Below are 13,403 nucleotides of genomic sequence, written 5' to 3' on the forward strand. Positions count from 1 at the left end.
TGGCTATAAAAACCAGCAAATTTCCAGGCCTGGTGTGATTTAGGCTGCAGCTAGAGACGGGTTTATGATGCTTGCATGCTGCTGCTGCTGCCAGGGTTGAGGTGATGCTCTCAAAGAGCTTTGCTGGAGTCAGGGCCGGCTCCAGACCCCAGCGCGCCAAGCGCGCGCTTGGGGCGGCATTTTACCGGTAGGGTGGCAGGCGGCTCCGGCGGACCTTCCGCAGGCATGACTGCGGACGGTCCACTGGTTCCGCAGCTCTTGTGGACCTCCCACAGGCGTGCCTGCGGATGCTCCACCGGAGCCACGGGACCAGCGGGCCCTCCGCAGGCACGTCTGCAAGAGGTCCCCCGGAGCCGCGGGACCGGCGACCGGCAGCGCGCCCCCTGCGGCATGCCACCGTGCTTGGGGCGGCCAAATTCCTAGAGCCGCCACTGGCTGGAGTCATAAATGGAGAGAAGCCAGGAGAGGAACCTTCCCCCCACAGGATCCCAAAGTGGGGAGGGATAGCTCAGTGGTTTGAGCATTGGCCTGCTAAACCCAGAGTTGTGAGCTCAATCCTTGAGGAGGCCACTTAGGGATCTGGGGCAAAAATTGGTCCTGCTAGTAAAGGCAGGGGGCTGGACTCAATGACCTTTCAAGGTCCGTTCTAGGAGATTGGTATATCTCCAATTATTATTACCTTTAACTTGGCTGCATTTCCTGCTAGCAAAAGGGGCCAGGCTGGCACCCTTCAGCACTTCAGCTGCAGATGGGTTAAGACCTGGACATGCAGCAGGTTAGGATCAAAATCAGGGACAGAACTCCTGGCTCCCCGGCCCCTGCTTCAACCACTAGGTAATACTTCTCTAGGGAGTATCTGGGAGGGAACTACATCCCCAAATGGCAGAGGCACAGAGAACGGTCCCAGGCTCCTTCCATCCTTGCAGGACAAAAGGCAGCCTATGCAGTGGGTGAAGCAGGGGACTAGGAGTTGGGATTCCTGGGTTCTGTTTCCATTTCTGCCGCTGACTTTGGGTGTGGCTTCAGGCGGGTCACTCGATCCCTGTGTCCCTCCTTTAACTCCTCTGGAGAAGGGGAGAATAACCCGAGGGAAGGAGAGGTTTCATTCGCTGTAACAATTCACGAGCACTTTCCCTCTGCAGGTGCCAGGCAGCACTGTTATTTCCAGGGAGCAAATGTGGGAAACGAGATGGTGGGGAAGGGACTTGAGTTTTTCAAGCCCCGAGAGCCTGGGATGGAAGGGCTCTGGGAGGCTGATGATGATGGTGATTGACAGTAAAGTGTGGGGTAAAATATACGGACTGCCAGCATATCCACCTCGGGCACGCGACTAAAATTAAGGCAGCAGAGGGATCATCTTTAGCAGCCAGTTGCCTCCTTGTCAGCTGATTCCGGGAGGTCTAGGCAGCAGGCAGATGCTGAACAGCCAGGAGATTTAATCCACGGGGCGAAGGGGCTGGTTCGTCGTCGAAAGACGTCATCGCGGATATGCATGGCTCCCTTTACCAAAGATATCTAAAGAGCCGCGGGAGTTCATTTGGCCTGTGTAACAGGGCAGCTTGCCCCGTTAAGGGATGCAGGCCTGTGGCCAGCTGGCCCTATTCACTGATAAGACCTAGCTGAGGGGAGACAGGTGCTTACTTCACGCTAAGGAGGGGCAGGGTCGTGGGGTCTGCAGAGAGATGTTGCAGCAAAGGACAGTTGCTTGCAGGAGCCACTGGAGAGAGGCCCTAGGCGCTGTGGCTGGGTAGAAAGCCCCAGCTGGGGCAGTTTTGTTTTCCTGGGGTGAGTTTGTGGTTGCTGGGATAATAAATGGAGCCCAGAGGGAAGGGACTAAGGACGGGGGCATCAGACCTTGTCCTCAGCGCTGTTTATGCTTTACGCTGTTACCCTCGGGTGCAGGAGCACGTGTGAAATTGCTGCCAGACAGGCCAGCATCTGGTAATTGAAAGCTGACTCCAATCAATCCCCGCCCCCCTCCCCACAGCCCTCATCAGGCAGGTGCCCTGGCAGGCAGAGACTCGGGTTGGGCCCAGGGAGGGGAGAAGTGCCTTGTTGGGGAGCCCGGCCCTGGGGAGCCCCACTCTGAGGATCAGTCACCAGCTAAAGTCCCCTGCAGTGTGAGTGTCCCAGGAGCAGCGCAGCCTCCCGGCCGTCGGGGCCCAGCCTGTCATCACTGTGGATGGTCCCCAGCCGCGCAGTGACCTCAGGTGTGATGTGATCTTTAGCCCAATGGCTGGGCCTCTCCGGCTGTCACTGTCTGTAGCAGCTGACGTGTCTTAGGCCTTTGCCTCGTCCCCTAGCCAGGCCATGCTGCTTCCCCCGGATTGAATCTTCGCCGCCTTGTTCTCAGCCTGGCCCCATGAAAGCAAACCCAGCACGCTCTGTGGGTGGGATGACAGAGGGACACGAGCTGTGTGTCCTGTGACACCCTCTCCCCCAGCCTCCCCCGCTATCTCTGATCCACCTCCACATACATGGCAGGCGCACGATGGGCAGCCACTGGGCAGGGCCGGTGCAAGGATGTTACGCGCCCTAGGCAAAACTTCCACCTTGCGCCCTCCCCTCCCCCTCGCGCCCCCGCCCTGAGGCACACCCTCCTCCCCCACCCCCCACGGCAGCTCCCCTCTCTGCTTAGGCACCGCAAGCCTGGGAGGCGGGAGAAGTGAAGCGGCCACGTTGTGCTCGGGGAGGAGGTGGGGCAGGGGTGAGCTGGGGCGGGGAGTTACCCTGCGTGCCCCCCCTTACTTGCTGCAGGCGGCCCTCCCCACGCTCCCCTGCCCCAGCTCCCTCTGCCTAAATGCCGGCGGCAACCGGGGTGGCCGAAGATCCGGCCGCCGTGGTCGCTGCCAAAGAAAATGGCGCCCCCCCAAATCCTAGCGCCCTAGGCGACCGCCTAAATGGTTGCACCGGCCCTGCCGCTGGGGAGCAAACCACCAGCACCGTCCCCCCAGGCTGTCGAGCAGAGGGGTGACTGGATCTGTTAAATGGCTGGAGAGCATTTGGATTGATTCCCCTTGCAAATTGCCCGGCGAGCATCATTTCCCGGCCCTCCCCACTTCCTGGGGCTCTGGGTCCTGCTGCGGCAGAGGAACAAGTGGAAATGTTTGTGCAAGACCCTGCTTTTGTTTTGCTTTTCCTGTCTCTGTTACTAGGGAGCTGAGAACAGTCCCGGGCCAAAGAGGGGGCAGGTAGGTGCTAGACAAACCCCACACACCCAGCCCTGACCTCCAGCTCCCCTGCTATCCCAGCCAGGAGACCCCCAAACACAGCTCTGCCACTGCCCCTCAGTCCTGACCTGCAGCCCCCAGACTTGCCAACGCCTCGGGGCCAAAAAGCAGCAGAGTTTGAATTTGCTCAAACTTGGACAAAAGTGCATGAAATGCTCCCTGGGGTGGGGGTGGGGACACTTCCAGCCTCTCCCTAAATGCAAATGAATGAATTCTGTGCCCAGATGTGATGCTTTACAGAGGTACCCGGGGTTGGGAGGCACCTCACTACCACCTGCCCTTTGCATGTAGGAGCCTTGTCTCTGCCCACCGGGAGCAGGGGTGGCTCCAGGCACCAGCGCAGCAAGCGTGTGTCTGGGGTGGCAAGCCATGGGGGGCAGCCTGCCAGTTGCCCCATGAGGGCGGCAGTCAGGCTGCCTTCGGCAGCATGCCTGCGGGAGGTCCGCCGGTCCCATGGCTTCGGCAGCAGTTCGGCAGCGGTACGCTGAATCCGCGTTACTAGCGGACCTCCCGCAGGCATGCCGCTGAATCCGCGTTACTAGCGGACCTCCCGCAGGCATGCCGCCGAATCCGCCTTACCAGCGGACCTCCCGCAGGCATGCCGCCGAATCCGCCTTACCAGCGGACCTCCCGCAGGCATGCTGCCGAATCCGCCTTACCAGCGGACCTCCCGCACGCATGCCGCCGAATCCATATTACCAGTGGACCTCCTGCAGGCATGCCGCCGAATCTGTGTTACCAGTGGACCTCCTGCAGGCATGCCGTCGAAAGCCGCCTGACTGCCGTGCTTGGGGCGGCAAAATACATAGAGCCGCCCCTGACCGGGAGTCAGCTCCTCACCTCCACCCTACCCTCTAGGCTTCTGCAGGCCCTGCTGTCACTGAAGGGTTAGCAATTGGCACATGCCAAGAGGACACTGGGCCCTCCAGGGGACATCAGAGGTTGGAGTGTGCCAATCGCTCACTGAGTGTTCCCAGGTTCGCTGCACCCAAAGCAGCTGTACAACACCACATTCCCCACAGCTCCCCAGTCCCACCTCCGATCGCTGCCCTGCTTCGCACACACTGGGTGTGTCCAGAGGGACACACGCAGCAGTTTATTTGATGCAGATGATGTAGCACGTACAGGACGCTCCTCGTTATCCGAATAGCAGGCGGGACATGGATTTTATTTGGATAATCTAGTGGGCAGGAGCCACTCAGCAGCCGAGTGGCCTCTCTTGCAGCTAGGGCTTGTCTTTCTCCTCCTCCTCGCAGTCCTGGCTGGGGGTCTCTGCGCTGGGCTCGCTCCCTCCCCTGACAGCAGAGCAACAGAGGAGCTCTATTGTCTGAACTGCTGTGTTATCCATCCTGTCTTGCTGCCCAGCATGGGAGACGTGCTGTGGGGGGCACGTATTGGAAACCAACGGTTACATACAACATAAAATCAGAGCACGCATTCCAGATCCTAGACTCGATACTTTCATGTCATACAGAGCAATGCTCACCCCAAACTCCTTCCAACCTTTTACAGCCTGTGATCCTTGTTTCATGAGACAAGTCATGCTGGCAGCTTGCATCTTAAGTAAAGGAGCCCCCAGTGTCTCTTTTGCAGCCCAGGCTATCTCAAAACAGTCCTTTGATCTTTATTCGGAACCCAGACCCCCTGGTGCTAATTGCTCCTCCTGGTAGGTTTCAGAGTGGTAGCCGTGTTAGTCTGTAACAGCAAAAACAACGAGGAGTGGCACCTTAGAGACTAATACATTTATCTGGGCATAAGCTTTTGTGGGCTAGAACCCACTTCATCAGATGCATGAAAAATACAGGAGCAGGTATAAATACATAAAAGGATGGTGGCTGCTTTGCCAAGTGTGAGGTCAGTCTAACAAGATAAATCAATTAACAGCAGGATACCAAACAGGAGGAAAAATAACTTTTGAAGTGGTAAGAGAGTGGCCCATTACAGACAAAAAAAAAAACAAAACAAGAGTACTTGTGGCACCTTAAAGACTAACAAATTTATTGTAGCATGAGCTTTCGTGAGCTAAAGCTCACTTCTTCGGATGCATAGAATGGAACACACAGACAGGAGATATTTATACATACAGAGAACATGAAAAGGTGGAAGTATGCATACCAACAGGCAGAGTCAGTTGACAAGAAGGTGTGAGTAACGGTAGGGAGAAATTAGTATTGGGGAAATTAAGTTTAGGTTTTGTAATGACCCAACCACTCCCAGTCTTTATTCAGGCCTAATCTGATGGTAGCCAGTTTGCAAATTAATTCCAGTTCTGCAGCTTCACCTTGGAGTCTGTTTTTGAAGTTTTTTTGTTGTTGAAGAATTGCCACTTTTAGGTCTGTTATTGAGTGACTAGAGAGATTGAAGTGCTCTCCTATTGGTTTTTGAATGTTATGATTCCTGATGTCAGAGTTGTGTCCATTTATTCTTTTGCATAGAGACTGTCCGGTTTGGCCAATGTACATGGCAGAGGGGCATTGCTGGCACATGATGGCATATATCACTTTGGTAGATGTGCAGGTGAACAAGCCCCGGATGGTGTGGCTGATGTGATTAGGTCCTATGATGGTGTCCCTTGAATAGATGTGTGGACAGAGTTGGCACGGGGGTTTGTAGCAGGGTTTGGTTCCTGGGTTGGTGTTTTTGTTGTGTGGTGTGTAGTTGCTGGTGAGTATTTGCTTCAGGTTGGGGGGCTATTTGTGGGTGAGGACTGGTAGATTTTGCAGTCTCTTGTCAATTTTGTAATCTAGATTAGTTGCATACTGAGCCACAAGCTAGACTCCCGCTGTGAAGGGACCATACACAATACAGACAAGGACCAGATGAAGAGATAAGTGTCTGTAACCCCTTCCTGAAAGGAACCTGTCTGAGATATGTCCCCTCCTGGTTACCTGCCTCAGCTCCCGAGGCTTTAAGAACATCATTTTCAGTATAGAGACATAATTCCTTAAATATTACCCATGCACACGTCTCAAAATGATTGCGATGACCAGCGGGCTACTGGCTTTTCCTGGAGACCATCTTCTGGAATATTAACATGCATAGAACTGACCCAGGAGAGCCCTGTAAAGCCCCCGGCACCTGCTGTGCCAGTTGGCATCAAGAGGTCACTGGGTCGCAGCAGCCCACAGCAATTACTAATGTGCTCCCACATTTCCCCACATCAGCTCTGTGCCTCCCCATCAGCTCCTCTAGCTGTCCAATCTTCCTCAGCTCCCCCTCACTGCTGAGCCCCTCCCCCAGCCCCACATCTACCCCTGGCTCCCCATGTCCCTTTGCTCCTTATGCAGAGGTTCTTCATCCCCCCCAGCTTCCCCCGCCCCAAGTGCCGCCCCCGCAACTCCCATTGGCCAGGAACCACAGCCAATGGGAGCTGCGGGGGTGGTGCCTGCAGACAGGGCAGCATGCAGAGCCACCTAGTTGTGCCTCCACATAGGAGTTGGAGGGGGGACATGCCACCGCTTCTGGGAGCTACTTGAGGTATGTGCCACCTGGAGCCTGCATCCCTGACCCACTCCCCAGCCCCAGCCCCAGCCCCCTGCCCCAGCCCTGATCCTCCTCCTGCCCTCCAAACCCCTCAGTCCCAGCACGGAGCATCCTCCTAAACCCCAAACCGCTCATTCCCAGCCCCACCCCAGAGCCCTCACCCCCCCCCCTGCACCCCAACCTCCTGCCCTGGCCCAGAGCCCCCTCCTGTACCCTGAACCCCTCATTTCTGGCCCCATCCCAGAACTTGCACCCCCAGCACTCACCCTCAGCCTCTCCCGCACCCCAGCCCCCTGCCCCAGCCTGGTGAAAATGAGCGAGTGAGTGAGGGTGGAGAGAGCAAGCAACAGAGGGAGTGAGTGGGGGCAGGGCCTTGTAGGGGTGGGGCAGGAGGCGGGGCAAGGGTGTTTGGTTTTGTGTGAGTAGAAAGTTGGCAACCCTAGGGTGGGAGGGAGATGGGGAGAAGTGGAGGCAGGAACCCATCCCCGTTCACAGGAGAGGATGGGGGAGCCTTCCCCAAGAGGTGGGGAAGGCAGCCAATCGGAGGCTGATTTCCCTCTAGACTGATGGGCTGTGCCCCAGATCTGTAAGAGGCTCTGAAACTGTGGAAGTGTTGGCAGGTCTGATGGCAACTGCACCCCGTGTTATTGCAGCCCTGGGTTGTCCCCTCCCCCCCCCCGCAGCTCTGCCAGTGCCCCCAGCCCCACGGCTTGTCCCTCCCTGGACCTCTCCTGTGTAAATATGGCCGGTGCTGTGGCATTGTACCAGCTGATGTGGTTACCGTTAATTGGTGCTGTAGGAGGGTGAACCTCTGCTCCTGCTGTGAGGGGTTTAAAAGTGGCCTGGCAGGGCTTGAGAGCGGCTGCTCTCAAGGCTGGGCTGATTGAGGAAGTGGCTGCAGCTGGGGCCATGCCCCAAACTGAGCCACAGGCCTTATAAAAAGGCCAGGGAAGCCAGAAACAGACAGTCTCTCTCTGCCTTCAGAGAGAGATGGGCCTGGCTGCAGGGAGCTAGAGACTGGGTACCTGAGTGAAGCAGGGCTGGGGAAAGGCTGAGGAGCTGGGGAGCTCCAGCCTAGAAAGCCCCAGGCTGCAGCCTAGCAGTGGGCCAACAGGTACTGGGGGTTGCAGAGGGCAGCCCAGGGGTAGGCCAAGGCAGCAGGTCCAAACCCCTTTGCCTGTGATGAGTAGGCTGATACTGCAGTCTGCCCCAGAGTGTGGGGCTAGACAATGACTGGCAGTAGCCAATACTGAGGCAAGGTGGGGATAGAGGGTGAGGGTTCCCTGAGGAGGGGAGACCCTAAGAGAAAGGGGTTACTGCCAGGGGGCAGCACCCCATGTAAAAGGGCACCGGGTCCAGGGAGGGACACGGGGGCCTGAGGACAGGTGGATCACCAGCCTGCAGAGGGTGCTCTGAACACTGGACTGAGCTAATTCCCGGAGTCACCAGCAGGAGGCGCTGCGGGGGTGAGTCCACCCGTCTACTGGTGCGTACGCAGGGACTGCGCCTCAGCTCTGTGCTTCTCCTTAATGCCCACCCACAGACCCTTCGAGATCATTATCCTGATGACCATCTTTGCCAACTGTGTGGCGTTGGCTGTCTATCTGCCCATGCCGGAGGATGATACCAACGCTTCCAACTCCAGCCTGGTAAGAGACAGCCTCGTCCTCATGTTGTACAAACCCGCCTGGCACCACCTCACTCACGGCAAAGCCTCCGAGGCAAACCTTTTTCTTTCACTTGTGCTCCAAACTAACCTTTTTAAAAATAGCTGGGGCATCAAGTCGAGGAAGCATGAAGGGGCTGAGCCCCTTGCCCATGAATGTTAGCGCCTTCCTGGCACTGAAATTTCACTCTCCAAGCCACCAGCACGTGAGCTGCATGGTCTCCAGTTATGTAGTTGTGAAATTTACACCTGAGCCTCTGAGTCCATAAGCCGGAAAGGAAGCTGGGACCCACAACACCAAGATACAGGCCTCTGCTCCCTGTTGCATTGGGATAGGAGTGGCTGGCCCCACAAGAAAGAAGCTGTTTAGGGGCTGCAATAATCAGGGGGCTGGGGCACATGACTTACGAGGAGAGGCTGAGGGAACTGGGGTTATTTAGTCTGCACAACAGTGAGGGGGGATTTGATAGCTGCCTTCAACTACCTGAAGGGGGGGTTCCAAAGAGGATGGAGCTCAGCTGTTCTCAGTGGTGACAGATGACAGAAGAAGGAGAAATGGTCTCAAACAGCAGTGGGGAAGCTCTAAGGTTGGATATTAGGAAAAACTATTTCACTAGGAGTGTGGTGAAGCACTGGAATGTGTTACCTAGGAGGTGGTGGAATCTCCTTCCTTAGAGATTTTTAAGGCCTGGCTTGACAGAGCCCTGTCTGGGATGATTTAGTTGGGATTGGCCCTGCTTTGAGCAGGGGGTTGGACTAGATGACCTCATGAGGTCTCTTCCAAACCAAATCTTCTATGATTCTATGTTAATAAAACATCTCTGTTGACTGTTAACAGCATTAAACTGCTCCGTTAGCCCCTTTGACCCGAGCAGCTACTCAAATTTGGGGGCCCTGCGGGTTTTCCAGTTGAGAGCAGAAATTGACAATGGAATCTGAGATTGTCTTCAATTGATTCAGTCTTGTGTGTTTGTCCCATCCTTGTGAAGTCCTTTGTCCCTGAACACAGGAGGCACCAAAGTGCCCTCACTCATAGCACCCATGCAGCCAGCACTCCACAAGCCCTCTCTAGGCTTTTTCCACCATGATTTGCCAGCTCTTTGCTCAGGATCCCTCTCTTTCTTGTCTCTCATTCTTCTCCTCTCTCTGTCTCTCCACCCAACTCCGACAAACAGCCCCCAGTACAACCCTCTGCCCCCGTGGTGCTAATTTATGGGAGGGGGGGGCTACTCCTTAGCTGGGGGGTTGTGATTAATTCATTTTAAATGAAGGCTGGTGGTGAAGCTTGTAACCGTTCTGTGTGGGCCAGAGGCTCATGTCAAGTTGCTGGTCATGACTCCTATTCTAGCAACCATCTTTAAAATCGTTTTAATGGTTTATTAAGGACACGGGGCGGGGGGGATGGCGATGAAGGGGTAGAGGGGGGGAATTAAAGGCTTTGCAATGTAAAGTAAGGCTTTCATTTGAACCATTTCCCATATTTGCTTTAGCTCTAGCAGGGCCGCCCAGAGGGGGGGGCAAGTGGGGCAATTTGCCCCGGGCTCCGCAGGGGCCCCCAAGAGAACAGCTGAGGCTCCCGCCTCCGCCCCTCTCCTGGAGCCTCAGCGCATCAAGCGGCGTCCTCAGACAGCGCCGCAGCATGGCCCCAGCGGGGCCCCTGAGCCCCGCCCCGCTCGGAGCCGCATGGGGAGGGGGCGGGGTTGCGAGCTCCAGGCTGAGCTCAGCTCCCTCCGCTCGGCGTGGAGCTCACAGCCCCGCCCCCTCCCCACGCGGCTCTGAGCGGGGCGGAGCTCAGGCCCCGGCGGAGACACGCTACAGCTGTTCAGCGACACGCTGAGGCTCCAGGCGAGGAGGGAGACGGGGGTAAGAGGCTGGGGCCAGGGGGGTTGGCTAAGGGGCAGGGAGTCCTGGGGACAGTCAGGGCACAGGGAGGGGGCAGAGGTTGGGGGGCCGGTCAGGGGGCAGGGAATGGGGGGGTTGGATTGTGGGTGTTCGGGGGGGGTCTGTCAGGACTCAGCGCGGGGGGGTGGATCGGGGTCGGGGCAGACAGGGAGCAGGGGTGGGGTCCCAGGGTGGTGGTGGGGGGGGTCTCTGGGGGACGGTGAGGCGACAAGGAGCAGGATGGGTCGGGGATTCTAAGAGGGGCAGTCGGGGGCAGGAAGTGGGTAGGGGTCGGATAGGGGGCAGGGCCAGGCTGTTTGGGAGGCACAGCCTTCCCTACCCTAAAGCTCATTCAGCAGTTTGAGGCTTGCAGAAGAGCCAAGCTGTTAGCTTTTCCATTACGGCAACCATCCCTTTCACTTCTCAATGCCAAGTTATAGTCTATATGTAATTTCAGTGCCATAGAGAGATTCATGTCAGGGGAGGGTAGCTTCATTTAAAATTAGCCACTGGTGGGAGGGATCACATGAGAAGAGCAATATCCTTCCCAACCCTACCAAGGGAGACCCCCTCTCCCCTGCATTCCCTGAGGCTTCAGAGGGGTTAATTTAGTGGTTCTCAAACTTTTGTCCTGGTGACCCTTTCACATAGCAAACCTCTGAGTGTGACCCCCCCCCCTTTATAAATTGAAAACACTTTTTTATATATTTAACACTATTATAAGTGCTGGAGGCAAAGCGGGGTTTGAGGTGGAGGCTAACAGCTCACGACCCCCAGTAATAACCTCGTGACCCCCTGAGGGGTCCTGACCTCCAGTTTGAGAACCCCTGGGTTAATTTAATTTTAGCACCCTGTGTCCATTCACATGCATGTGCTATTTTGAGCATTTCAGTTTTCACAACATAGGCTCATCCCAGATTCTGGAACAAGCTCAAATGCTCAGTTCATGGAGTATGTACATAAGCTGTACTAAAGACAAACCCACAGTAACCGTCTCCAGTTTGTGAGGGACCACATGGAGCCAGTCTCTAGGAAACAGATAAATGCATGGAGGTTAAGTCCATTAATGGCTATTAGCCAGGATGGGTAAGGAATGGTGTCCCTAGCCTCTGTTTGTCAGAGGGTGGAGATGGATGGCAGGAGAGAGATCACTTGATCATTACCTGTTAGGTTTACTCCCTCTGGGGCACTTGGCATTGGCCATTGTCAGTAGACAGGATACTGGGCAGGATGGCCTTTGGTTTGACCCAGTATGGCTGTTCTTATGTTCTAACCTAAATGAACCCAAAGTTATGGAGATAGATATGAGTCAAGGAAGCCAGCAGAGTATCAGAAACTTGGAAAAATCTCTGCCTGGATGGGCTCAGGCGTTTGGTTACAAGCTGAGGTGGTTCAAAAGTTTTGGATTTTTTTTAAGCAGAATTTTTGTTATTGTTTCTTTAAACAATCAAACACAGCAAGCAGCAAATATTTGGCCACACACTTCTGAAACCTCAAACCATGTTCAGGTTTTGGCAAACTAATTTCAGCTTTTCAATTAAAAAAACCACAACAAATTTTGAAGGAAAGCAGACATTGTCCGTGATTTTTTTCTGCTTTTTAAAACCCCCTAGTTTTCGATCCAGAAAAAGTTTTGATGGAAAATATTTGTCCAACCCTTTTAATGAGCTTTAGTGCCTTTTAGCACTAGCTGATGCTGAGAACCAGCGATACCTTGTAAAGAAGTTTTCTCAAAACTGGGTTTGTGCCGAAATGCGGAAGGTTTATTTTTCCCAGGGGCGCCCATGGCGGGGGGAGCAAGTGGGGCAATTTGCTGTGGGCCCCACAAGGGCCCCCAGGAGAATATAGTATTGCAATTTTTTTATAGAAGGGGCCCCCAAAATTTCTTTGCCCCAGGCCCCCTGAATTCTCTGGGCGGCCCTGAGCTCTAGAGCCTTTTCTAGGGGAAAACCCTGCTTGATGGTCTTTTAGATCAGTGGTTCCTCAACTTTTTCCATTCTGCCCCCCGCCTTACCCATAGTGGAACCCGTCCACGTCACGTCCCCAGGAACTGGAGCCAAGGCCGGAGATGGGGCTGCAGCCGGGAGCAGAGCCATGGCCGGGTCGGGAGCAAGGCCATGGCTGGGGCCCGACTTTCAGCTGGGGTTGGGGTTGGAGCCAAAGTGGATCTGGGGGCAGAGCAGGGCGTGGTGGCATTCCCCCCCTCTGTGCTGTGACCCCCCCACCCCCAATGTTCCTCTGTGCCCCCCTCAGTTTGGCCACTTAAGAACTGCATAGTTGTCCCTCTGTTTCACACCGTGAGCGCTTAGAATTTCATAGTGATGGTGGGCTCCTAATTCAGATCATCTTGCTCCAGAAAGCCCAGGCCCCTACTTTCAGAGCAAAATGAAAATCTCCATTAGCTGTAAGCAGAGTAGGGCCTTGGGCACACAGTTGAGCAGTTCTGATTGCATCCAGTAGAGGGCAGTGGTCTCTCTCTCTGTCACACACACGCACACAAACTGAGAGGGAAGTTTGCTGCACCTGCTGTGTGGATACAGAAGAGCGAAATCTCCAGGGATCTCAATCCAGCCACTACAGTCCCATGAACCTTGAAACAAGAAAAGGAATCCGCACGCTCCTCTGCCTGCTTAGACCTCCCCGGAGATGATAGAGTGTCAGAACCAGGGGCATGTGCAGGGGCTGCTATTGTTGCTTTTAAAGTGAATAAATAACTGGTAGCTGACAGTCCTTGCAGCCTACCTCGGGGATCTGAGTGGACGGCTAAGTTAGGGCTGGGGGTCCTGTGTAGGTCCCAGAGTTAAGGCCCCGCTGGCAGGGTTACAGAGCTCAGCCCTGACGGAGAAAAGCGGCAAGGTTTGAGACTGGGAGCTAAGGAGTCCATAAAGGGAAAGGCTCCTTGTCGGAAGTGGCACCTCCACTCGCTCAGCTCCCAGGGAGAGTTATTGCTGCTTTGCAGCCTGTCTCAGGAGCCCTGGGATTCATCAAGCAAGGCCCTGTCACTTGTTTATGGGAGGAGAGGAGCAGTGGATGAGGGGGCTGGAGTTCTGGGGAAAGCTGAGTGTACAAGCCAGGAACCTGTCCTCAGCTCTTTTCTACATGTTCCCCAGCCCCCTGTACGCAGATCCCCCCCCACCCGTGAT

General features: G+C 55.3%; 1 protein-coding gene across 1 annotated transcript in view; it reads left to right on the plus strand.

The window, feature by feature from the left end:
- CACNA1S (calcium voltage-gated channel subunit alpha1 S) overlaps positions 1 to 13,403 on the plus strand; it is a 120,259-nt gene that overhangs the window by 4,010 nt on the left and 102,846 nt on the right. Inside the window, exon 2 of the mRNA XM_045014196.1 lies at positions 8,257 to 8,362. Within this exon, the coding sequence (XP_044870131.1) occupies positions 8,257 to 8,362 (106 nt within the window). The remainder of the gene's footprint in view (positions 1 to 8,256; positions 8,363 to 13,403) is intronic.

Source organism: Mauremys mutica, chromosome 4 (genome assembly GCF_020497125.1).
Source record: "Mauremys mutica isolate MM-2020 ecotype Southern chromosome 4, ASM2049712v1, whole genome shotgun sequence".
Taxonomy (NCBI): domain Eukaryota; kingdom Metazoa; phylum Chordata; order Testudines; family Geoemydidae; genus Mauremys; species Mauremys mutica.